Source organism: Montipora foliosa, chromosome 3 (assembly GCF_036669935.1).
Source record: "Montipora foliosa isolate CH-2021 chromosome 3, ASM3666993v2, whole genome shotgun sequence".
Classification (NCBI taxonomy): domain Eukaryota; kingdom Metazoa; phylum Cnidaria; class Anthozoa; order Scleractinia; family Acroporidae; genus Montipora; species Montipora foliosa.
In genome coordinates this window covers 31,953,401-31,980,187 of record NC_090871.1, presented here as the reverse complement: position 1 = coordinate 31,980,187, position 26,787 = coordinate 31,953,401, and the positions used below count along the sequence as shown (strand labels likewise).

The 26,787-nt window shown below is 39.0% G+C and overlaps 1 protein-coding gene and 1 long non-coding RNA gene across 2 annotated transcripts; both read left to right on the top strand.

Moving 5' to 3' along the window:
- Positions 1-18,959: 18,959 nt before the first annotated feature.
- Positions 18,960-20,920, top strand: LOC137994742 (uncharacterized). The gene is made up of 2 exons (XR_011122178.1): positions 18,960-19,388; positions 20,357-20,920. It is a non-coding gene; the product is annotated as an uncharacterized lncRNA (long non-coding RNA).
- A 694-nt stretch (positions 20,921-21,614) lies between these two features.
- On the top strand, positions 21,615-26,787 carry LOC137995589 (uncharacterized). The gene is made up of 3 exons (XM_068841113.1): positions 21,615-21,790; positions 24,265-25,418; positions 25,895-26,787. Exons 1-3 carry the CDS (start codon positions 21,615-21,617, stop codon positions 26,785-26,787), a joined length of 2,223 nt encoding a protein of 740 aa, XP_068697214.1.

Genomic DNA, 26,787 nt, shown 5'->3' with positions numbered 1-26,787 from the left:
AACAGGAACAACAACTCACTCAAGATAAGTGTGCCCATTCTAAGGAAATTAACTCTAGCTATCTTATCTTTAGCTTTATCTCTATCTTTATCTCTAGCTATCGTCTGTTATCCCCTAAACTCCCGGTGGCTGCTTGTATATTTTTACTCTGTCTAACGCTAGTACATTTTACTCGTCAATGGGGGCCCCTCGGGTCTTAAAGGGTTAACAACATTAAGGTTCACTCAAAGCCTGTCCCTCCACTAAGTTGTTTGTTTCATGGCGTCCTCTGTGAAGGAATCGGGATTCTGGAATCCAGCAAATGTGAGGCTTTGGAATCTGAAATCTATTGTATGGAATCCAGAATCCACAGATTTCAATGGATCTAGGATCCATTTCAGTGGAACCCATAAGTTTGGAATCTGAAATCTATAGCTCGGTATCTAATATTTGGGATCTGAAGTCTGACGGCCACGTGGATTCCTTTACCCTTGCACACAGGCTCTCTGTGGGTAGAATGGCATGCGATCAACAGCTGGGGAACTGGATGGAGTGGGGAAAAAGATTCCCCAGCTGTTGACCATGCGCCATTCCACCCACGGAGAGCCTGTGTCCAGGCTAGGATTCCTTTTCATAGGCCGATTCCTGACTTTCATGTTAGTAGTGCATTCTGTATATGCAAAGTTGAATGAAAGAGAAGGAAATCACACATGACAATACCGCAAATATATCCCACGCAACAGGGCCTAGAAACTGCCAACAAACAGACAACCTGATTGATTGTAAGTGAAAAATGTATTTTTTTTTTAACAGATGCATTGGCTAGAGGCTATGTTTAAGAATGTTAGTTATGTGTGTCATTCCAGGACACATGTGCATTGAATTTGAATTGAACTTGAAGGTCAAGCACGCCTTTGTAAGACAGTGGATATAAGCAATGAATCCCATAGTTGTTGTGTATACATATTTAATTATCGTCCTTGTTTTTGACATTTTACATCTTGATTGTCTTTTTTCGGACTTATTTATATCTTCTTGAGCATCACTGTACAACATATATTCAAGAAATAACTTTTATGTTGTTTATTTTCTTAAAGCTCAATGATTTGCCGCACTTATGTACGATAAACAGGATGATGAAAAGGTTTATGGTAGTAAATCTATCAAATAAATTCAATTCAATTCAATTCAATATCTTTATTTAAAGAGGGAGACGTAATAACCTGTTACAGTTTCCTAACTTACGGCCCTCTCCGAGCATTAACCCTCCCAACCATAATACACCACAGAAGACAGACCACAACACCGGGAACTACATGCTCTACTCTTGACGACAAGTGTGCAGGTTCTTTTACGTCCCACAGGATTGTGAAAATTGAAGGGTTGTGAGACGGGACCTCCAGATTATCGTCCTTATCCGAGAAGACTATCTAGAGAGTCTAACCATTTGTAGATGTGATTACAAAGGCAGCACTTTCTCCTCAGTTGTATAAAGACCCTGATTGTTGGTCCGGCCGGAGTTGAACTCATGACCTCTCGCGTAACAAACAAAGTGGTGTTTATGCTGCATAAAAGAGGGTCTGTCCCATCAGTAACAGAATACTTTACATTGACATTCCTTGACCCAATTCGTGTTAATGAACAAGTACACTGTCTACTGGCCTTCAGAGTTAATAAAGATTAATTTTGCGCTCAAAATTTAATAACTATTCAATTAAGTTCTTAAACTTAATGCCTGTTTTACAATATCCACCCAAAAACGTATTATTGATGTTGTGTCAGGTACAGTACACAAACTTGAAGCATTCAATGAATGTTTCCAAGTTTGTTGGTTTATTTGACCGGTGTCAATGTGTGTGTTGTTGTTGTTCGGTAATAGACTTAAAATGAAAAAAAATTGGCTTGGCAACCTTTGATGAATTCATTCTGTAAATGATAGATACTTCATAGTGAGCAGAATTTAAAAAGCTAAAATGCAGTTACAATGAAATGAAAGTGTACTTCTTGTCAATCTTTGAAACCATAATAATACAAATCAATACAATGGGAGTAGTCGTAAACACATTCAAATTGTTTTCCTGAAAATCAAAAATGAAGAAAAACAAAGTTAATGTTAAATTTACAACCAAGTTCAAGTCCTCATATGCATCTTCAAGTCTTGGTGAATGTTTGGCTTTCCCAAATACTGGGGATTTCGCAAGGGAGACTGTGGCCGGATTACGTAACTTTGAACTGCACATTTAGCAAAGTCCCCACATCGGCTCGGGGTTCCCCCACCGCCTTTCCCTAGTGGAAACCGACGACAAGTGCATAAACAGAACTCGATCATAGAAGTACAAGAATTCTACAGAATTGGTTGTGAAAGAAAATAAAATAAATGATACTGGACTGAGTTCCAAATTAGGACTTCACTAATGGTCTTTACAAAATAAGTCACTTTTCAAAATTGTTTAAAACGATTGCTCCGTTCTGAGACATGTTTGTTACTATGCACGGGTACATGTACGCTACTAAACACGACCAAAAGGAGATATACTTTGCATATGATATGATCACATTTCACTGCATTTCGTCGGTGAATTGGATAGATAATACTGATTACAAACATAATGAATAGGTCCGCGGCTCTTCAGAACAGAACGAAGAAGGATATTAAGTTTTAGGGCAAACTGATACTTACGATCCAGTAGAAAACTAAGACTCAGTTGTACTTTTTGCATTTTAACTCAAACTAACATTAAATTTAAACAGAGGAAAATACTCGTTACATAAAGCAGTGTTTACGTTTGCGCTACGAAGCGGTTGTTTGAAGCTGATTGCAAATTGGGAATGTTAAAAACATCAAATCAAACAGTCTCACTCTCAAAGTACATTTGCCGATATCAGCTAGGTAATTAACTTGTGAGTTAGATAAAGGTAGGAACCGTGGCCCTTCGTATGGAGCGATCCGTTGTTTGCGTGACTTCCGCCGTTCCATGAAACAGTTCATTTCTAGTCCTGGAACACGCAAAGGAATAAAATGACAAATATTCTGTGCTATACAGTGAATTTCGATGCGAACTTCTCATGATGCGCCGTGTGTGGACAAGCAATTTCTTCAAAACACAGCAGCCGGCACCGGCGAGCATGACTTTATGTTGCGGAATGGAGTACAAAAAGCAAAACTAAATTGATGGATTACATATTGAAGTCATTATGAATGTTAAACCAAAGGAAAAACAACAGAACACAAGATACTGAGAATACTCCTATGCAAAAGAAACTCTCAAGTGCCAAATCGATACATCTGATATGATATCTTCAATAGATATCTTTCCAGACGTGAAATAAATCGACGAAATGTGTAGCCTACGTGCTGAAATGTATTCCCCACTAAACCTTCGTTAGTCCTGTTCCGGGACTCCCTCTTACCCCGCCCTGAAAATGGGCCTGGAACCCAGGCGGGAAATGAGAGTGTCCTGTATTACTTGCAGGCGCATGCTCGGAATGAGCCAATCATATTGCATTTGATGCCCAGGCTGGATATGTAAATAAAGGGAACCTTAAAACTTCCACAAAAAATCGTATAAGAAAATTACTGTACGATTTGCAGTGTCAGGAACGGAGAACATCTAGATTATGCCTCGTCGTGACCAAACGAGGAAAAAAAACCCCGATCGCAGTGATGTCGGAAAATTATTGCCCAATAAATGTAACGACTGAGCAAGGTGACACAACGCTTTTAAGTAGCATTTTTCTTTCTTTTAATTAATCTTCACGAACAAATTTTGACCGGAAAAAAAATTCTTGACAACGTCAGAGTAATCGATGTTTGACTGTGCATAAGTATGTATAAATTTAATAGCAACATTATTGCTTCATCATTGCGTTATCAACACAAACTGGTATGTAAAAAAACAAATAGTCCAGGTTGTGATTCAATTTCGTTTAACTTTTTATCTAACTTTATCACAGGCAACCCAGGCTCACTGTACCAATGTGGCACACACAGTCAACCTGGGTTACCTGTGACTTTATCAGGAATAATGCTCGGTTTTCCTGTCATGCAATCGTATTTTAGTTTTTCCGATCTAAAAATCATTGCAGTCTCAACAGGCAGCTCTACATAAAACCACGGCTTGTAAGGAAAGAAGTATTTAATGCGACGAGTGCTTTGAAAAATTAAGGGAAATTAATAGTCTGAGTAAATTACTCTACTCTAATTACTCAAAAAAAAAAGAACTCTGTTTGTCACCGGTGTTTGTGTATTATTCCTGATAAAACTGAGAGTATTTACAAAATTTTTCACCTGACTATTGTTTATTGAGTATCCAAACAATTTGTCCCCGATTTTGAAAACAATTGGTAGGCCTAAACTCCAAAAACAATCACAGTTTCAATAATTACTTTGCAAGTCAAGTATATGTTCACTGGATCAGTGCAATTATCACATAACTAGATCGACAGAAGTAATGAACAATATATATTATTATACATTGGTGTCACCAGCTCGATTTTGATTGGCTATAAGCACGCAGCTAATTCTTGCTTGCTCTGTTTCTCTTACGTCATACCTACAAACAATAGATTTTATATATGTAGAATTGACATCATACCTACAGACAATAGTTTTATGCATGCAGAAGTGACGTCACCTAACACACTAACCAGCAGTTTGATCAGTTTTCTCGTGGCGGAGCTCAGCTCAGGAATATGAATAATAAAACAATTATTGAATTCGGTTTTCGCATGTTAGCGATAATTATCAAGGCCTCAGTTTGCGTTATCCGCCTCAGCCTTCGGCTTGGGCAGATAACACAAGCTTTGGCCTTGATAATTATCGCTAACATGCTCAACCTCATCCAATAATTGTTAAATAATGAACAATAAACAAGAGTTCAAGCAGGAGATTAATTAGTCTTCGTTGAGCGATTCACATCCACAACCTACAGTATATTTGTAAAGTAGGGAGTTTAAGAAACGACGACGGCTACGACTGCGACAACGCCACAAAACAATAATATCATTGGTTAAAAGAGCATAAATAATCGAGCTGCACGTGCAGCACGGATTTTAGCAAGTTTGTTTGTTTGCGACGTGAAATCACCAAATTTGAGGTTTTGACGACAACGTAAGCAAGCAACAGAGAACCTTTCATTCTCTGTTTTCACTCTGAAACCGCTCGTACCAGTTTATTTTTAGGTTACTTCGCCCATATTGTAGGACGTGAACAAGACTGGATAATCCCGAAAGACTTATGATAGAGCCAAGCTATATTTTGAGGTGACGTTTTCGTCGACCGTCGTCGTCGTAGATCTTAAAGTCCCTAGTTTCAAAGAGTCTCGGGAGAGCAATTAAATCAAAATTTGATATTTTTCTGTGCCAAAATCATACACCTTATTCCAAAATGGCCGCTGATTTATGCGGATACAAATTGGCCCTTGTTGCCTCGTTCAAGATGAAATATTCTTTTGAATTTTAAGCTTAAGAACGAGGCATCAAGGGCTTATTTGAATAAAAACAAAAGAATATTTAAATGGCGGCCATTTTGGAATAAGGTGTATGCAGCTGTTCAGTTGGGTTTCAGGCACGAAATTCATCATTACCGGTAACGGCTGCATGAATAGCTTGCAGTTGTTCCGCCTTAGGCACAAAGGTAAAGTAGCATTTCTTAAACGTGAAATCAATTGCCTCCAGAAACTTGGCGTTATAATTTCCTTTCACATTATCCCCATAAATCCAGTGTAAAAGCACTCGGAATAAACTATGCCCAAAAAGGGAATATTTTTCCAATGATGGTTTCCCCCCAGTTTTGGGGGGAAAAATACATTGCCTGCAAGTAGTACAGGATTCTCTCTTTTCCTGTCTGGGTTCCAGGCCCATTTTCAGGGCGGGGTAAGAGGGAGTCCCGGAACAGGACTAAACCTTCGTATGACCGGCACTTTTGACAATACGTATGTTCCCAAATTCGGCAACGATAGACATTACGTACTGACCAAACCTTACGAAAGATACAATTGGTCGAAGAAAGGAACCAGCCAATCACGACAAACGATAAAACTTGTGACTACAAGAAAAAAAAGATAGGAACTCTATGAGCGTTGTGCCTTGGGTCCGGGTGGCCCAGGAATAGAAACACAACGCTAACGAAACACAAAAAACTACACCCAAACCCCTTCCCACAATCGCACAACAAGCAACCATAAATTCTAAGAAAACGCGTACGACTATTAATTTAAGATATAAGTTAACTACAAGTCTACTATAAATTATATAATCTTACTTAAATCTACTTAATGCTTTATATATTTAAATTACAACACTAATAAACTAATTGCTTTACTTTGTATATTTACAATACTAAACAGTTCAGTCCCTTTCGAGTTATTTAAGTTCCTTTCAACGTCAAGCCCACTAGCAAACAAAACAACTAACCGCTGTTCCTTGACAATTTCATCCACACGTTTGCATTAACTATTCCCGTTACTGTCGCTTTTTCTCAGCTCTTCGAACTCCTTTCGGTGGACACTTCTGCACAAACCTCTGGTTGCTTTGTCAGCTCCGTTGCTACTGCTGCTTCCCTTGCTGCCGCGGACAAATGGCTTTTGTCTTTGATTCACACAGCTCCCACTAATGACTCTTAGCAGTGATCTCTTCTCACTCTTCCTTGTCTATTTTCTGTGCCTTTTCCGTCAACCAACTGTTGGCCACCACACCCTCACAACACGTTACTTTCATTTATATCTTTACATAATAATTTATTCTACCATTAACACTTATCAAGTGAAGCTATGATCTTCGCAGCACTGACGTTGGGAGCTGGTCATTTGTGGGTTCAAATGGTCCCGTGAGGAATGAATCACGGTCCCTCACGGGACACCGCACAGATGGCCAGCTCCCAACGTCAGTGGCTTCATAGCTCAGTTGGTTAGAGCGTCGCACCGGAATCGCGAGGTCACGGGTTCAAACCCCGCTGAAGTCCTGAATTTTTCAATCTTCTCTACGCAATTGCAAAAATTGCTCTCATAACTGCGAAGATCATAGCTTCACTTGAGTTCATATCCGCAGTTCACATATGATTCATTTCATATACCATTTCATCATTAATTAACACTTACTGACAAACTTATTGTTTAAACACGACACTTACAATCCTATAGTTACAATAGCATTTTCACAATGGAGACTTTAAAGAACAAATAAACTTACAAACTATTTTCTAAGGTACTAATTATGGTTGATTACGATACGAAATTAACACTAAATAATTAACACGAACGGAATAAACTATGCAGCTAACGAAACAAAGAACAAGAGCGAAACAAAAAGGAATTTTGTGACAAGCGTACACTGGGTTGCATGTAGTACGTGTGACTCAAAAATGGAAGGGAATGATTTGGTTGGTATTGAACTGCAGCGTTCCAGTCAATGTTTTCTGTTTGGGGGGAGGGGGAGGGGGGGGGAATTCATTAAGACACTTTGAGAGGTCACTCAGAAGTCGTGCCCGCAGAGGCCCTTTGGCTCACACGTTCATACGAAGAAACAGATCTTTTTTTTGAGGTTGAAAACCTGGCTACCAGCCTATTAAACATTTTTCAGAAAGGAAAAATTCCTGTCATCTTTAGAAAATATAGGCATGCATTGCATACGTGTGGTAGTGCAGCAACACAACGCTTCTTTTTTTTTTTTTTTTTTCATATTGTCAACAGAGCTGCGTTTTGTCTTTTAGGCGATTCAAGTTGTCTTTGCGTAATATGTAGCTCTAACAGTACACGATATTGTTTCCGTATTGTATATCATATTGTAGTGCCATGATAGAAGTCTTAGTTAAATAACCTGCTGAGAAGACATGTGGTTACTAGCAAAGTTCTTAACTCAGAAAGATTGAATAAAATAAAAGGGAATCGGCTTCTAGGCTGACATGTTGATTATTTTTACCTTCTTTTCACCACAAGTTTAAGCCTGCACTCTGAGCGTTTGAAAGCTTTGTAATACAAAAGTTCAATGAAGTTAATGTTTGTCAGGCGGGGATTAGTATCTAGATGGGTGACCTAAAAAAAACACTTTATAACGTTCAAAAATGTGCACTAAGCAAGGTACAGATTTTGTTAGCTTGCTTTATGCAAAACAAATATTGATGCAAAAGTAAATACATATTGATACACAGTTTTTAGGAAGAGCAGAAGAAAGTCTTCAGGAAGGTCGATTTAGAATAAAATATTTTGCCATCAGCAACAAAATTTACGACATGAAAACAACATTAAATTTGAACCGCGAATATAGAACTTATCATCGGCCAAAAACATTTTGGCAGATTTTTGCTACGTTCAATTTTGTTATTGTACTTTTGGCTGCACAAGTAAATCTCAAAATCGAAAGTAATTCAGCGGGCGCCGTGATTCAGTTACCACAGTTACAATGAAGCATCTGTGTCTAATGTTGGCAAGATACCGGGTTTTTGTTTTTGTTAGTTTTCTTTTTCTTTCAAGTGTTAGAAAGTTTGACAAGAAATGTGCGAATTCAACACAAAGATCACGATCGCCCAACTCTTGAGGTTGACCACTGTCTCTGCAAAGTCAAAAAACTACTCTCCAAGACGACGTTATTTATCACCAAGTAATTCTATCGTCTTGCAAATAGCAGCTACTTTATTATTCACCAGCGTCACAACTTTTTGCTGATTTTGGGGCTCATTTTGTTGAAACCCAGGCGCGCTTTCAACAGACCTGTTTATTTTCATAACTTATGGACGTGCTGCATACAGTGCACTACCACAAAAATCCTCCCGTATCACATTTCAACCCACATATGCAAGTTCGTTAAGCTCGAAAATTACACAACATGATGAATTCACAAAAGCTGGAGTTCTTAGAAAAAACCTTTTCCAGCGAAAAATTATTGAAACAAACAATATATAAGCTTTAGAGGCAAAAAAACTGTTCCTATTTCAATTGCGTGCGTGCAAACAAGACACACAATCCGTGTCACAAAGCATATGCAATAAAAAAATATCATTTTCTGAAGAACCTTTTCCGTGAATAATGAAGCACAAAATAGACAACAAGTTTTCTTTTCAATACTTCTTCACTGTCAAATTTCCATTTCTTTTTTTACTCGAAGACTGCGCAGAGTTGAATAGTTTACAAAATAATATAAATTGCTAGACAACTGACTGTGATTGCAGTAAACACAGATGCATTCATTGTTGTACATAACACCAGTGTTAGCCAAATAAAGTTAGAAACAAACCTCACTTTGTGACATCCGACGACAAAAGAAGCAATTGTTGTCGAAAACCATTACTTATCGCTTTGTCGATTCCAGATATTATTTTTTCACCGCCTGTCTTGTTTATCCAATTGAATTTCCATTATTGAGCTCCATAAGGGTACATTTTGTTTAAAGATCCAAGAAAACGCCATTCGCGTTGCAATGACTTTCGACGCCATTGCAGGTTTTAAGGTAAATATTCTACTGTGTGCACCAGAGAAATCTACTACCCTTTCTATCCTCTACTCTATGCACAAAGACACCACTTAGCAGGGGAGTGACAAGAAAGACTTTTACCGTCACGGAAAAAGAAAAGGAATTTTACCCATTTTCCGATTTTCTGACTGGGATTGCCATACTGGCAAAACAAACTCCCCTGGAAATATAACACGGTTGCCGCTGGCATGGGGAATCAAACTGTGAATAAATAATATTGGTACTCTAGAAAGTCTTAGTATGTATATAACAAACAAAACCTCATCATGGAAAGAGGCTTTCACAAAACTCACTGGTTTCCTGGAAAAACAGGATCAAGGATCACCGGATCAAGTATCAAGTATCAAGTATCAAGTCTCAAGGATCAGTTCAAAATAAATCAAATCAATTAAACCCCTGAGTGACTACACTATTAAAGTAAAAAAAAAAAGTCTCTTTGTCAACAGCGATGTTATCTTGTGTTATGCCATATCAACCACAGGAAATTCTTGTGGCGCGCAGAAAAACGTCATTTACAAGGGGAATGTCGTCATCGAAAGCATCCCAGATTTTTTTAAGTACTGCTGGTTTTGAAAACTATATTTTTTTATTTGTGCAGTTTCCCTGTTGAAGCTGTCGAGAAACAGAGAATAGGGAAAGGCCAAGGTCCTTTATTTTATCGGAAGTGATCAAAAGCGTTGGAATAGATTTTCTGCCTGCTGTGCTTATCGGTGACAGAGAACAATTCTTCCTCGTTAGTCGTCAGGTACTTTATTTAAAAAGAATCACGTAAGACTAAGAACTGATTCAATTCTACAATGTTTGTTCTTGAGATTTTCGACGTGTTGCTATCGTGTTATCTCTAGATCTCTTGAAGGCAAAACAACAACTAAGTAGGGCGATGCAATTTTATCCCTCCGAATCAATTGTCAAATTCTTTCGGAAAAACGACTAGCGACGACTTACGAGGAAGAATTGTTTTTTTGAGACCGATAAGCACAGCAGGCAGAAAGTTTATTCCCACACTTTTGATCACTCCCGATAAAATAAAGGACTTTGACGTTTGCCGATTCTCTGTTTCTCGGCAGCTTCAACAGGAAAACCGCACAAAAAAAAAAAACGATGGTTCGCAAAAGCAGCAGTGCTCAAAAAATCTGGGATGATTTCGATGACAACATTCTTGTAGTAAACACGTAAGAATTTCTGGTGATTGATATGTCCTAACACAGGATAATATCGCCGTTGACAGACAGGCGTTGTTTTTTACTGTAATCGCGTAGTCACGTAGGGCTTTCCTTTATTTGATTTAATTTGAACTGATCCGTTGATCCTTGATCCTTGATCCTGGATCTAGTGATCCTTGCTCCTTTATCCTTGATCCGGTAATCCTTGATCCTATTTTTCCAGGAAACCAAACTCACTCGCTCACAGCGCCTCGCTCGCTCGTTTTAAGCAAATTTGCTTCGAACCAAGTCCTAAAACCAGATCGACTTTTAAGTCCCGAAAAATATGATTTACAGGATCTGAAATTGTAGCTTCTATCGATTAAAAGTCGCAGGGAACAGAGTTGATGCACTCAGGTTTCGGCAAAAATTTAGCGACAGCGGGTGAAGCTATTTTCGTTCCACCGCCATACTGTTGCTTTTACGGTATTATCTCCATGGATATACTTGAAAACCGCAACGACGACAGCTTCGAAACCCACGATTTTCTGTGGATATTAGATTTCGTTTTGGGATAAAGGACTGACAGTGAACAATTTGTGTTTTGCATTGGATTAAAGGGGCTAGGTCATGCAATTTTAGGCAATTTCAGCACTGATCGAATGGTCATAGAATTAACTAAAATATCAAAATAACTGTTCAAAACTATAGAAGAACTCTAAAAAAACACAGGGAAGCCAAGAAGAGACATGGATGGACAAAACTGGAGAGGATTCAAATGGATTGAGTTTGGGTAAATTTGAAAAACGTCGGCCCACCTTTTTTCAAATTTATATCAGTCTATATCAAAGTGTCATTTACACGGCTGGAAAATCATTCTCAGTTGTTATGTGGCCGTGATTTTGCAAATGAAAGACTCTTGCTCTGCCAATTTGACGTTAAGAGCTCATAATTAACAAAATTAAACAAAATTACCTAAAATAGCGTGACCTAGCCCCTTTAAGGAAGTAAGCGGCATTTTAAATCTGTTTTCCTAGTAAAGTGTTGTGTGACTTGTTTTTGGTCTCGTGGGCTGTATCAACTGAGCGTGCGTTTCCGAGATTTCTGGCCAAGTAAGGTGGAATTAAATTTAACAGCACTGGTTTGGTATTGCAAGAGTTCAGCATATTATAAAAATCACTCAATTCACCAGGCGACGGAGGTGCGATATCAGGGTTATCTTGCTTTGCTTCCTGCCTGATGTGAAATTAATATTTTCTACTCTAGAAGATAACGTAAGATGCCATAATCCATGCGAATTTTAACTTGATGCACCCCAGTTTACTTCATACTCTGTTGAAGGTCTGACTGCGATAAAACAAGACACTACCTTGCCCAGCCATGCAGCCGCGGCAACGCGCTTTTTGTACCTTTGGATTACGTTCTGTTATTATCCACAAAGAAACCAACGGATTGTTAAGTTTCTGTGAATGGCGAACTTTTTACAACAAACAACAAACTTTTCGGCAACGACATTTTGAATGAAGCCTGAAACCATGTGATTGTTAGCCTGCGAGCAGGCTCACTTGTAGGCACGGAAAATGCGAGCCGGCGAAGCCGGCGAGAGGAATGGGGCGAGGAAAAGTGACACTTTTCCTCGCCTCATTCTTCTCGCCGGCTTCGCCGGCTCGCGTTTACAAGTGAGCCTGCTCGCAGGCTATGTGATTTTAGGCTTGAAGACTGCGAAAGGCTGTGAACTGTTTTAGTGACTTGTTTCAAGCACCAAATACGATACTAAATAGACTTATTCTACCGGTGGTAAACATTCTGGATCAAAGTTCTTGTCGGAATTATAAATGGATCAATTCCGATATGAGAAAGCTTTTCTCTGTATCGTTCCCTAACTTTTGAATCAAGAATATAATAATCTCCAAGTTTCACGGGCTGATCAGTCATTCTAATTCCAACCTTGTTTTTTTCCTGTAAGTATTGAGGTTTCAAGCAAGCTAAAACGCCAATCGGATTCTACGACTTTGAGAGCATCAGATAAATTACTTTACGAGAGATTATCTCGCTAAAAGTAATTTTAAACGCAGCAAAAGTGAGCTCACTATGAACATTTCCGTATCTTTCTTCACAATGTATGACTCACGTGAAACACCAATATGGCACAGCCTCAATTTCAAGTATCTGTCCAAAGCTCGTGACGTCACGTAAAAACGCTGTATAGATTTAGCCAACCCTAATAGCGAAGCTCCTGTTTCTAATTTTACGAGGACTCATTGCGATTACTTGTTTATAACATAACAGCAACATTTTCTTGTCACTGTCGAGGCACATCCAAAACCAGTCGGGCAAACGGATTAAAAACTACTTGTTCGCTCACATTTTAGAGGAAAACAAACAAACAAATGAACTTTTTTTTTATGTCCAAAAGGGTACAGATAATTGTTATTTAAATCCAGTTGACAATAAAAATTCGATTTTCATTTAGCCTTTGGTAGATTGTGCCCGAAAAAAAAGCATATTATGTTTTTAGCAATGCTCATATTTTTTAGAAATTACGCTTGAAACCTTGAAACCTAAAATTATGTTACTTTCTGAAAATTATGCTCTCTGTCACCGAAATTATGCTACTTAGATCTTGAGTAAAATAAAGATCACCAGTAGCTTACCTCTATCAATTCTGACTTTAATGAATATTCATATACTCCACCTTCCAGTCTTACAGTCTTTAGCATCGCAAAAACGCATGTGCGCACCTCAAAAAGCCAAATGACAGGCGCACCCAACGAATCTGTTCCTCACATTATCTGTTCCCTAGAGGAATCTTGCTGGCTGGCAAAAATGCAGGTGTTTCGATGAGCTGAGTGGGAAATTTATTATTGCTAGAGGCTTTTCCTGGGAATTACTTACTTTTTCTAGCATTTCAACCCAAGCTGGCTGTAGAAACTCTGAAGACTGAGGACGACTAAAAAAAAAAAAAAAGAACCCCTTCCCTCTCCCAGAGAGTAGTCACAGGCATACGACGGCTGGTCAGAGTGATTGCACTTGCGGAAAAAAAAACCTGTTTTGTCCCGGTTTTGTCGCTTTTGTTAGGTCGTTTTGGATCGAAAGATTTGAAAGTGCGCGGAATTCCTGGCTGGGAAATAAATTTGATCAGCTGGCTAGGAAACCAACCAATTTTATCTAGCTGGCTGGGAAATTTCTTGTGTGTCTTGCTGGGAAAAAGAAACAGATAATGATTTCCCAGCAACACTGAAAAACACCTGAAAATGCCTTAATAACATTTATTTTCATTAACTGGGGTATAATAATACATTTTACAACAAATTGGTCGTTGGGTGCCCCTGAAATGGGAGATTAACAAATGCTATCAAAATCAACCGTTTCTGGGTTCTGGATGCGGGTCAGAAAGTTTTAGCCCGCATATTTGTTTTAGAAGCCATCCAAGCAGAGCCCTCAGCTCAGTACAAAGACAACTATGCATGTTGTTAATCTCTGTGTTATCGGTTATTGTACTGAAGTATTACGCAAGCCTGTAAATAGTCCACGAGAACATGCTCTTGTGAATCGTTAAACGATGAGTTAAGAATAGAGAATACTCGTTCAGCGGCGGAAGACGAGGGCTGCACCAGCAGAACCTTCATAAGGAAGGAATTTGTGGAGTAACTTCTTTCACTAAGTATGAGCTATTACTGGTATTCTGTTTTGTCGTTCTCGTTCTCTTTCGCTCACCTTTCGTTTCTGTTCTAGTCATAGGTCATCCAGGCATCATGTAACCTTATCAAGAACTATAGTTGACGTAGTATAGCCGTATAGCCCCGTCGAGCCACAGAAAGCGAGCGAAAATTGAAGCCTCGCTTATGTTTAGGTGAGTTAACCTGGGTTGAGCCTGCAATCCAATCGAAATACTTTCAAAACAAGGTATCGGCTGACCAGTATTACGTGATCATATCGCGGGCTCAAGCTTAAGCTCACTGAGGTCAGCCGGTTTTTTTTTTTTCTTTTTTTTTAAGTTGACCGCTGCGCTGACAAGGTACTGGTCTTCGATTGGATTGCAGGCTCAACCTAGGTTAACTTACCTGAACATAAGCGAGGCTTCATTTTTCGCGCGCTTTCTGTGGCTCGACGCGGCTACACGGCCATACTATATATCAACGAAAGTTCTTACACAGTCAACGCTTTTCGTGTTCAGGTGGAAAACGGTTTGGAACTCGGATGTCTTCTTTGTGCATTTTTCGCTGGTTTCAATATGATATATCATGATATCTGTGGTCCACACTGGCGGCTACGCAGCTATTCAAGTAAAGCATCAGCGGGATGTAAACTTAAAGCTGAATGTTTATTTTTAATTTGCTTAGAGCCACTTTTTTTTGTGTATTGCAATTTTTGGCATATCTTTAGAAGCTCTGATAAGGTTACATGATGCCTGGAGGACCTATTTCTAGAACAGAAACGAAAGGACTGAGCGAAAGAGAGCGACAACAACAAAACAGAATACCAGTAATAGCTCATACTTAGCACACAAATTCTTTCCTTGGGCACTAAACCGTTTGTTATTTTACGGATGCGTTATTTAAAGTGGATGCGTTTTTTCAAAAGGTGGTTTAATCGGTTCTTCCTTTGTTCAGGAATGAAAATCGAATTTTTATTGTCAACTGGAATTAAATAACAATTATCTGTACTCTTTTAGAGATAAAGAAAAAAATGATTTGTTTGTTTGTTTTGCTCTAAAATGCGAGCGAACAAGTGCTTTTTTAATCCGTTTGCCCAACTGGTTTTCGTTGTGCCTCGACAGTGACAAGAAAATGCCCTTATGTTATAAACACGTAATCACTATGAGTTCTCGTAAAATTAGGGGGAAATCTCACTAGCTTGTGTTTTGAGAAGTTTGTTTAAAGTACCTAAACGTTATTTCAGTGTTGGAGCGGATCTTGTTTGAAGTTCTTCCTTTCTTGGTTGCATTTCCGTATTTCAATTCTTAAACCAAGCCAACCTTGGCGTGTTTCAATGAAATACATCAAAATGTGAATGATTTCGTTTTCAGAGATAAAGTGAAATAAAGTACATCAGTAAAACTCTTCTTTGACCTTGAACTGACAAAGTTTTTTATTTTTATTTTATTTTTATGGCTTCTAATTTTAATTTAGCGTGATTCCTAATCGCTGGCTATTGACAGTTGACTCTGAAATGACATTTTTCCCTTTTCCATTCGCTCGCTGAGAGTGTGTTTGTTTTCTTGTAAAACTTATGCGGTTCAAGAAAACGCTTTAATTATTATAGCAGCAACAGAAACATCAAAACAAGGACAATTCGAAACCTTATATTTTCACTAACCCTAGAGACAATAAGAATAAATAACCAAGGAGCTCCGCTTTTAGGCTTGGCTAAATCTATATATTATGATTTCCCGCCAGAGAAACGCGGGTTGCCAAATACAACGCTGCGACGCAATTTCCCGCCAAGAAAAATTGTCTGAACACTCCCGTCCCCATAGGCTGTCCTGTCTCACCACCTCCATCCCGAAAGTCTGTATGCCGGGGCGTACGCTGACGTCAAAGCCAAAATTTCTCGCATGGATACATTTCACAAAAAATCTTACCCATGGTCCATTACAATGCACCATTTCAGTTCCTTTATAATATCATATTTTAACAACTCTTGTTTCTTACTGTTCATTTGATCAATTAATCCTGCACCTGCGATTACAAATTCCAGATAAAGGACATCTAAGTAAAGCATTGACATTAAACCGTGCAAAATCAATCGTTATTCATTACGTTATTCAGGCCTAACAAACGTTATCGTTATGGCCTTGTGTTTCCTTTACTTTTTGTTTCGACTGGTACATCGCCGTGTCCGCCGTGATCAAACCCTCCACTCCTTACATTTCCAACGACACTAAACTATGCAACGCACAAGGTTTTCATATTCAGTACTGAAGAAGAAAGAGCATTGTTCCTTTTTTTTTTCTTATGCTTACGTTATACTTATGTCTTAGTGCGAACGAGGATGAAATAAGCACAATCACAAGAGCAATGCGGTCAACCAATCATCGCTATCCACAAATAAAATGGCGGATCTTCATCTGCCATCTTGATTGAAGGTGAGTAAAGTTGGTATCGAGAATGTCGTTACTACTGCACCTGAGTATGTCCCTATACTTACGTTGTGTTCTTACTTGCTTTCAGGTTTATTGCTTATATGCTTGCGCTTATGTACCAGTGAAAGCAAGCCCTTACTGGTTCGTAGGCTCAAATCCTCCTTAAGGTTTCTTGTCTCAAGTTGTCTTTCCCAGTTGCTAAGCAACTACAATCGGTATCATATCATTGAGATCGGAGGCCATGCCGAGTGAAATGTAGCTCAAAAAAGATTTTTACCGTTAAGGCAAAATTCTCGCGCGCTCATTGGCTAATTTCTATTGTCAATAAGCGGGCCGACACATTAATAGAAAGTTTCCGTTTTTCCAATAGCCAATAAGAAAGCGAGGCAAGTTATGAATTTAATAGGTGGCGCCAGATTGAATAAAATTGAAGTTTCTCGCATTTTTGTCTCGCGTTCTTCTCGTGTTTTGATTTAATTTTGACCCCTCTGCCTTTTTGTTATTGTAAAAAACAAACTGATGTCAGTATTATCATTTCATGCGTCTGCCCTGTTATTGACAATGAATTTCGTCGTAACATTGTCAAAGTAGTCTGCGGATCCACTCGGCTATCTCCTCGTGGATAGACAGCTACTTTGACAATATTATGACGAAATTCATGATCAATAACAGGAAAGACGTATGGAAAGATTAAACTGACATCAGTTTGTTAAACTGAGTATTAAACTGCCTTTTTTTCCTTATAGAGATTCCATAAGTCCATTTGAAACTCAAGTTCGTGTTTATATTTTGTAGAATATCTTGCATTTCTTCGTTTCCTCTCATTATTCTAAAATATTGGTGTGCAAAGTGCGAACCAGAGGCGATCATTTCAGTAAATTCTTAGAATTTCAGCAACTTAAATGTGCAACGCCTCTTTTAAGTAAAAGAAAGAATTGAAAAACAAAAAGTGTCAAACACCAAAAGACAATTTTCTTGAGGCAGGCCTTTCTGCATAGACTTCCTGTATGTTAAGAGTCACATTCAACCAGTGCTCAAAATAGCTGTGACAATATAATTAAGATACTGGTAAACACAATTTTATTTTTCAGCTCACGTAATATGCGTCTACAGTAAATTGAACAGAACAATTAAAGTTTTTCGTTTGCTTACTGATACTTCAGTGTTATACTTTTCAGTGATGTAAAGAGCTCTACTTTGTCCATTCTCTCCGGGATTATTTTTACCTCCTTTTGTCCAAATTCGGTCAAAAAATATCTTCGAGCTAAAGTTATAAATAGTGGAGTGATGTTAGCAATGCATACCACTCGTTATATTTGTCTCCATCTCATCTTCCCTTGATGAATAAACAAACTAGACCTTAGCATAACAACCAGATCAAATCAATGGTTAGAGAAGAAATTAAAAGGAACGGAACAATTTACTGTCTCCGTAAGAGATATTCAGTCTCTGTGTATATTCGAGTTCAAATTTTCATTATTGCGGGAAACTTTCGGTCAGCTAGAAATGATGTGTTGTAAACAAAACGCAATACATTGGAATTTAAAGTAATATCATTTCGTTATACTTCACATCATCGTGTTTTGTTGATTTTTGTTTTTGCTCTTTTTATATTATATTATGGGTAAGTGATTTATCATGACGTGGATAATAACCAGAGTAGCCAGAGCTTTAGTGTAGGTGATTATCATGTTGAAGAATTTTACTTGCGGGCGAGGTAGTTGCTATATATATATATATATTTTTTTTCCTCTTATAAACTCAATCCTATGCAAAACGCTGCTGGTAGATGCTGATTCCGTTTTCCTCCTTACTGAGGAGGACCTCCGGTTTAAGGGGCAGTCAATAGTGCTTTTGAATAAACCAAATTGTTCTGCCTCACGTAATATTTAAAAGGCTTCTGCGATCAAAAACGTTTCTTTTACTTCTTGTTTCAAAAAAAAAAAGCGGTTTGTTTGTCACTAGACAGGCGAAAGTTTAAGCCTTCGTTTCACCAAGTTTGTTTATTTCAACTGACGATACTCCTGTTCTCTTGGTGGCAGCTGAATTCTTTATCGGAACATTTCATTGACATCCACCTAAATATGAAAAAATGGCGTTGAGGTGTTTTTAGCGGGGGTCCAGTCGGCAAAGACCCATACCTTTTTTTCGTTTGGTTCTCACGTGATTAACCAAGCGTCCGTCCGTCAGTCTGAACAGACTCTGGGGGTGGGGGTGGAAGACTAAGAAGGAAAGGGAGGGGAGTCTCGCGAAGGCATTAAATATTAAACTCAAATTTAGCGAAACGATTAAACCCATTCGAATAAAACAAAACACGCGTGGAATAGGAGAAGAAACCCAAGGTGCAGAAGACATTGTTTGAGCCAAGAACAAAGTGCAGTCTTAACCGACAAAGAGGAAACGAAGAAGATCGACAAAGAAAGCGGCTTAGGGCTGGAGAGAGAAGGTGAAATTTCAACGAAGAAAGCAGCGAGGCTGAGAGAAGCCGAGTAAGGAGAAGAAGAGAAAAGAAGTAGAGAACGCCATGAGGCTGCAGGAAGTAAGGAGAGGATGAACAGAGAAAATTACAAAGAAGAACGCCTCGAGGTGGGAAAGGCAAGGAATAGAGCATACATGCGACAAAAAAGCTATGATCATGAACAACGAGAAAGAGAAATACAAAGGCGAAGAGAACGGCGACAGAAGTGCGGAAGCCATATGAAGCTATTAGCTGGAAGGTGAGTAAGGTTTACCTTTTGTGATGCTTTTACGGTGAAGTGGGTTAGGCAACCATTTTCACTAATCGCTGCCAAAGGAGACAAAATTACAAAAGCTAAACACTTTTAAATGACCACGGTTAGTTTCCCTCTTACTTTTTTGTTATTTTTCATGCCTCGCTGCCTTGCTATTTCATCGGGAGAAATGGTGCGACATTTACGCATATCAATGAGCCATTGCAGCGGACTATTCAAGCGTGAATGCGCGATAAAAGCGTCAAAATAGTAAAGAAAATGGATGTTTCGGGGGCGATAGAATGACTAAAATCGTCTTTTCTGGACGTAAAAATGCAACTTCTTTAACATAATAGAACGGATTCTTATACTTAAAGGGTTAATATATCATGGTGGCCTAGGTTTTTTTTTTTTGGGGGGGGGGGGGGGGGGGGGATTTTACGATAAAACCGCAAAAAAAAAAAAAAAAATCCTGCCGTGTTGACAGATTCTGACATATTCCAACAATCACATGATATCGCCTGTTAAGCCAACAGCGCACATTATAATTATCAGAGAGTTTTGCCGTCATTGTTGTCGTTTTCGTCGGGCATATCCGACCTCCCGACGCTACAACTAATGCACTTTTTGCAATGTTTTAGGCAATGTTTGAATTTGTTTTCGTTGGCCAGATAAGGCTTTTTTGCTGTTGCTCTAATGAAACTGAGGGGCTAAGGGGGTAATTGCATTTGAGGTTACGATGGTTTTCAGGGTTATCTTAACTGTTTATTTTTACGTAAGGAGTTAGGTCAGGAGTCGGTCAGACGGACACTTCAGTTTCTTTGTGTTAGGATTAAGGGGACAGTTGATGGTATTTAACACACATCGCTTACGTGCCTTCACCCTGAACAGCATCCCATATCTTTCTCTTCACCCCCTACCTGCACTAGTTGGCTTTTGATACTTTTTTCTTTAAATTCGCCACTTTTTTTCAGGGCGTGATGCCATAAACAGTCAGAACCCAGAAATTCCATTTACCATGGAGATTGAGGACAGCGGCAAAGTATACATTTCCAGGACTGATTTGTTATACGTGAAAACGACACACCACATCAATGTGGAGCGCTGCTTACAGACTACCATCTCTAAAACCTTACGTCACAAAAAGCAACCACCAAATGGACCTTCACAAGAGAAGCAATAATATAATTTGCGACTTACCTGACAGCTTACCGGACGGAACTAAGTACCATAATAGTGTTCGGTAACATACAACTCTTACAGGAACACGAAACCAAACGATAAACGAAAGAAATGTCATGTTACAGGTTAAACTAAATTCAGCTAGGTTAAAGTGATTTCAATATATAATTTATCTTAAACTATTTACCTAGGCTAAAATGTTTCAAACCAGTTTATTATCAACTGTCTAAAAAAGGGTTTGGCCTGCCCTTTTCTTCCGGGATGTAATAAAAAAAACGGGGCTTGGATTTTTAGGGGGGTTAAGAAAGATAGCAATAAATAGAAAGGAAATAAAAAAAAGAAAGGAAAAAGCGAAATCATTCTTGCAAATCTTCTTTTCTCTGCTTTCTCCTCATGTCCCTCATGTACCTAGTCCTCTGTTGCTACTCACAATCGTTACCAGTCACCCAGCATCTCTTTCCTCTCAAACCTTCCATGCCACTCCTGAGATTCCAACCACTCCCCACGTACAATTGTGATCGTCCTCTTCAGTTACCGCTACGCCATCGGGTTCAAAACTAAATATCCGCCGTCCATTTTTTTCTACCAAGGAGTCTAGGCTATTTCCAAGCCTCTGCGGTAGCTACATTTTTGCACATGCGTAAATGACACAATGTGAGACTTATAAAAATATAGCTTATCACCCGTTATGTTTACCGATGGAACTGCCAACGGCAGTGTTTGTGTGAACTCTGAGTTCTTTAAGTTAAAGTGCCTATAAACCCGAAATTTTTTTCTTGCTTCGAGAAATCTTTGTATCGCTCTGAGCAAAATGGCGCAAAAATTTCTGTTTTTGGTTAAAACCGGAATTTTTTACGAATTTTTAAAGTGCGGTGTTCTCTGCCCGCGACCGGGTAAAAGGGAGACTGGGCCTAGTGACGTAATTCCCGGACATTAGCATCAGGCAAATCAACAGAGGAGACGCGTAGTTTTGTAGTTTTCCCTGCGGTGCCGGTGAAAACAATTTCTGTTCGGCTGACGTTCGTAACCAGCGTACGTGTTAATCAAGAAATGGCTTCGAACGACTTTATTCTGTCCTCCGGTTCAGATACGGAAGTTTCAGAAATGGAAGATTACGAGCTGGAAGTTGAAGGTTCGCCAAACTCGAGCTTTGCGGCCAGCGATGAGGAAGACACGCACGAGGCATATGCTGACGATCCCCTAGCGGACGAAGAGTGGCTAGAGTTGTACTTCTTCCTTCGCTTTTGCTTTTCGCTTTCACTTTTACCGTAAAACGGTATGGGATGAAGCAGTATCCCTTTCTCTTTGCTTCGAACATTGCTACAACCGAAAACAACACATTTCTCAGGCATTGCTTCACCTCTGATGGAAGTCACAACTTGCGAAACTCACAGTCCGGGTTTTACGTCACGAATTACACTCGACCCATTCCCTTTCGGCAAGCTCACCAGCTTGGTAATGGATTTTCGAATCTCGCGTCTCCGCCACTTTGAAAATTCGTAAAAAATACCGGTTTTAACCAAAAGCAAAAATTTTTGCGCCATTTTGCTCAGAGCGATACAAAGATTTCTCGAAGCAAAACAAAAAATTCGGGTTTATAGGCACTTTAAGGAAATGGTGAACGAGCCGTAAACACCCCACAAAATATATAAATAGCAAAACAACATCATTTATTGTTGGCGACTGTTACGCAGAAGCTAAAGGATGGTTAAATTTATCTGAAGAACAGTGAAAATGCCCAGATCTCTCCAGTCAAACAAGAGCGAAAATTGCCTGTAAGGAATGTGCTCTTGATCGTCAACAGTGACAACAAAATGTTGTTCCGAAAAAGGAATTACATAGAACACTCTCAGAAGCACATTTACTTAAAGTACCGCGCAAAAATAAGTTTTCTGACTTTCCCATAAACACAACATGAGATATATTCACGGTGAACCAAGGAATCCACTGATCGACTCAGGATCTACTTGAACAGGCAAACATTTGCAGTTTAATTAAAGAAAAGAACTTTTCACACAGAAGGAGAAGACAAAAAAGTCGAATTTATTGGTAGCACAAAAGTTCAACCCAGCGCAGCAATTAATCTTCCCGCCAAAGTCAAGAAATGCTGCAAACAGTGAAAGAAGATAAAAACTAAGTTTATAAAAGGGTGACAATGTTGGTCAAAGAAAAATATATTACAATCTGCAGTGCAAAAGATTTTTTAAGGTCAACTTAGGCTTAATTTTGGTTAACATACATGGAAATCAATTGACTTATTATTCAAAAGTAAATAATGAAGAGAACTTTATAGGGTTGAGCATGTTTGTCGTTTTAGTGTAATGGTGAAGACTACAGATCTGGAGGGTCCGAGTTCGTGTACCGGCAAGTACACAGTACAGATCTTTATTCCTTACTATATTGCTGGTTTTCACTCACGTGATCAACAGCCATGTTTTTCAACGAAAACAAAAGGAAGCGTTTGCATAATAATAGTTAAATTCCCGGAGGATTTGGTCGGGGCACCAACATGGCCGCCTTTTCTTTGTTTAGGGCACCAACATGGCGGTCGTGACGTCATGTGAAAACCGAGAATTGTAACGTTCATAAGTGTATGAATGAAGAAAGTGATAAGATAATACGAAACATTGAGAAGATGTGTTGAGGTGCGTAAGACAAAGCTTGAGAAAAGGTATAAGTGTTTTCAGTTCCTTTTGGGGAGGTAACTAGGCGAAGTGCATATTCAACCTAGGTAAAATGAAGATCACCTTTTTTAACCTAGGGAAAAACGGCTTCATCCTGAGACCGGATTTGACCAACAACATATACAAGTACTTGCTAATAAATGATGGATTTTTCTTGCTGTTTAGCACTTTCAATTTAAACCTAGCTTAACATAAAATGACCTAAGCTGGAATCATTTTAACCTTAATTTAACTTCAGCCTGTAACATATAGCCGAAATGAAGAAGTGATTCTATCACTTGTCTGGACGATTTAAGCAGTTGTCTCTTATGGACACCTGAAACATTCGGGTGGCTTCAACGGGATTCCAGTCAATGACCTCTGTGATGCTGGTGCAGTGCTCTTCCAACTGACCTATGAAGCCACACAGGTCAATTCGTTGGGCTCATTTGTTCCCACATATTTGAAGTGCGGGTAATAGCTCAAATGTAGAAGCTCAGTCCTGGTGATATCCTGGTTTGAGTGAATTCACAATGCCGTACTGTTTCAGTGGAGTCTCCGTACAAATTACGACACATTGGTGTCTTATAGATCTTATCATCATTATGTTTGATCGATGTGAAACGTCAACTATAAAATGTCAAGGTATTTATAGCCTTCCTCTTTCACGTCTCTAATATTCTGGTGGTCTGATAGGTATATTCTGCAGCTGCCGGCCTGTCCTGCTCTTCTTATTTCTAGGACAGCACACTAGTCTAGCCCAAATGGCATTTTAATATCTCGAGATATTACAAGTCAGCGGTCAGCATGAGAGCTGGACGTGCTTTAGCTCGCTCTCTCCATTTTCTATTATTTTCGACTTTTTGGTGCGTTAGTGTTTCATCCAACATTGCAATATGCCCCCCGATATTTAGTGACACTTCTTTTGGGACTGTTGGCGAGCTTTTACATTGTACTGAAGTCCCACTTTTGAACTATATTTTTGTCATTTGTTTGTTACATAAGCGTAAGAGGCATTTCTTCTTTCGTAAAATTAGGTATTATAACAATTCATCTGCCTCATTCCAACTGGATAACTTATTGTTATGTGGGGATATTCATCCGAATCCTGGTTATGGCAGTACTGCACACGACAACATTACTCATGTTAGAAGAAAGCAGTCCACGTGGAAGCATCCGTGTGGAGTTTGCTCTAATTCTGTTCGCTCAAATCAAAAAGGAGGTCTCTCTGACGGCTGTTGTAGATGGCACCATATCAAGTGTATCAACATGGATATCAGAACATATATTGATTTGGGTTCCTCCGATGAAACTTGGTACTGTTCCAATTGTACTTTTCTCTTTAACTTCGCCGATACGTTCCTCGAGGAATCTACTACGGGAGATATCAATGCCAGTTTACAGTCGTCGCTTTCAGGTTCTACTGACTGTGTGCGAAATATTTTTACCAAAGTTTTATTTTTAAATGCCAGAAGTATACGGAACAAAGTTTTTGACCTACAAGCATTGCTATTTATGGATTCGTTTGATGTTGTTGTTATAGTTGAGACATGGCTGGATCGTAAATATCAGGACTTTGAACTCAAGCTTGAAGGCTATAATATTTTTCGGAAGGATAGATGTAATAGACGGGGTGGTGGAGTGCTCATAGCTGTCAGGAATCATATTTCTTGTATTCACAAGTCTGACCTGGAGGTTAAGTTAGAAATGATAGCTCTTGAAATTCGTCCAAACCCTACTATTTGTGTACTCCTTTCTGCATTTTATAGACTACCGGACGCAGATGAGTTATTTTTGTCACAATTTAGAGAGCTTTTGGTTAAATATTCAAGAACAGGTCTTTCAAATCTTGTTGTAACTGGTGACTTTAATTTTCCACATATTGATTGGAATCTTGGATGCCCTACGAAGCCAGACCCTGAAACTGAGGATCTTTGTAATATTCTGGATGATATCTTTTTGGTACAAAAGAACCTCCATGCAACTCGAGATCTAAGAAATTCTGGACCTTCTGGCAATATTTTGGATCTGGTCCTAACCAATAATGACATCCTGGTTGAGGATGTAGTGGTGCATCCGCGTGCATTTGACTCAGACCATCATTCAATTACCTTTAAGTTTCATGCTGAGATGAGAAGGCCTAAGAATATTCAGGGAAAGGTATATTGCTACAAAAAGGTTGATTTTAAAGGTTTGCAGGAGACCTTACAATCTATTTCCTGGAATCTAGTTACATGCGATAACTGTATTGATACAGGTCTGATAAAGTTTCAGGATCTTCTGTTTTGCTGCTGTCAATCAACATATACCACAGATAACACTCAAGCGACGCTCTAGGCCTCCCTGGATTTGTAACGATATAATGAAACTAATTAGGAAGAAGAGGAAATTATGGAAGCAACTCAAATCTAATGGTTTATCATATTCTTAAAATTCAAGGAGCTGAGAAAGAAAACAAAGAGACTTATTAATACAAGTTATGATAATTATCTTAAATCTCTCTCTGGGAAACTTCAGGACAATCCCAAACATTTCTGGTCATTTTACTCCGTTAAATCTAAAACTAAGAGAATTCCAGAGACTGTTATTATGATAATGTTTGTTCTACAGACACGTCTTCCAAAGTGGAACTTTTTAATAAGTTCTTCCACTCAATTTATTCAATAGATTCAGTTGATGTTAACGGCCCGACTACAGATGTTGTGAATCCAAACTTGTTACTGAACGTTACAACTACAGCATTTGAAGTGCAGGGAATTCTAAGAAGGCTTGACATCCATAAATCACCTGGTGTGGATAATATACCATCCAGAATTCTACAAATCTGTGCGAAGAAATTGTCGGTTCCCTTGTCACATTTGTTTAATCTATCTCTAAGGTCAGGAGTCATGCCCACTTTGTGGAAATCCGCTAACATCACTCCAATACATAAGACCAATAATAAGGAATTTGTGGAAAATTACAGATCAATTTCCCTGTTACCTATTCCAGCAAAATGTTTTGAGCGTCTTGTGCATACTGCTATTTATGCATATGTTTCGCCTTATTTAGCGGAGTGGCAGCATGGATTCGTAAAGGGGAAATCATGTGAGACACAGTTGGTCCTCACTCATCCTCAATGGGTCACAGCTTTGGACGAGGGACGACAGGTGGATATTGCTTTCTTAGACTTCTCCAAGGCTTTTGACAGAGTGAATCATTCAATCTTACCGCGGAAGCTCTGTGGTTTTAGAATTTCTGGCTCCCTACTACAGTGGTGTGAGAGGTACTTGAGTAATCGTTGGCAAAGAACTGTGTTGGATGGTGTCTCCTCCACCTGGTTAGAAGTTCCGTCTGGTGTCCCACAGGGCTCCATTTTGGGGCCGTTATCTTTTTTAGTTTTTATTAGTGAGTTACCCGATGTCGTTCTCCCTGGAAATACTATTGCGCTTTTTGCTGATGATTGTAAAATTTCAAGAGTCATTGATGATGCTAGTGATCAATGTTGTTTTCAACGGGACCTGGATAATCTTCATCAGTGGAGTATTCGCAATGCCATGGTTTTTAATGTCAAAAAGTGA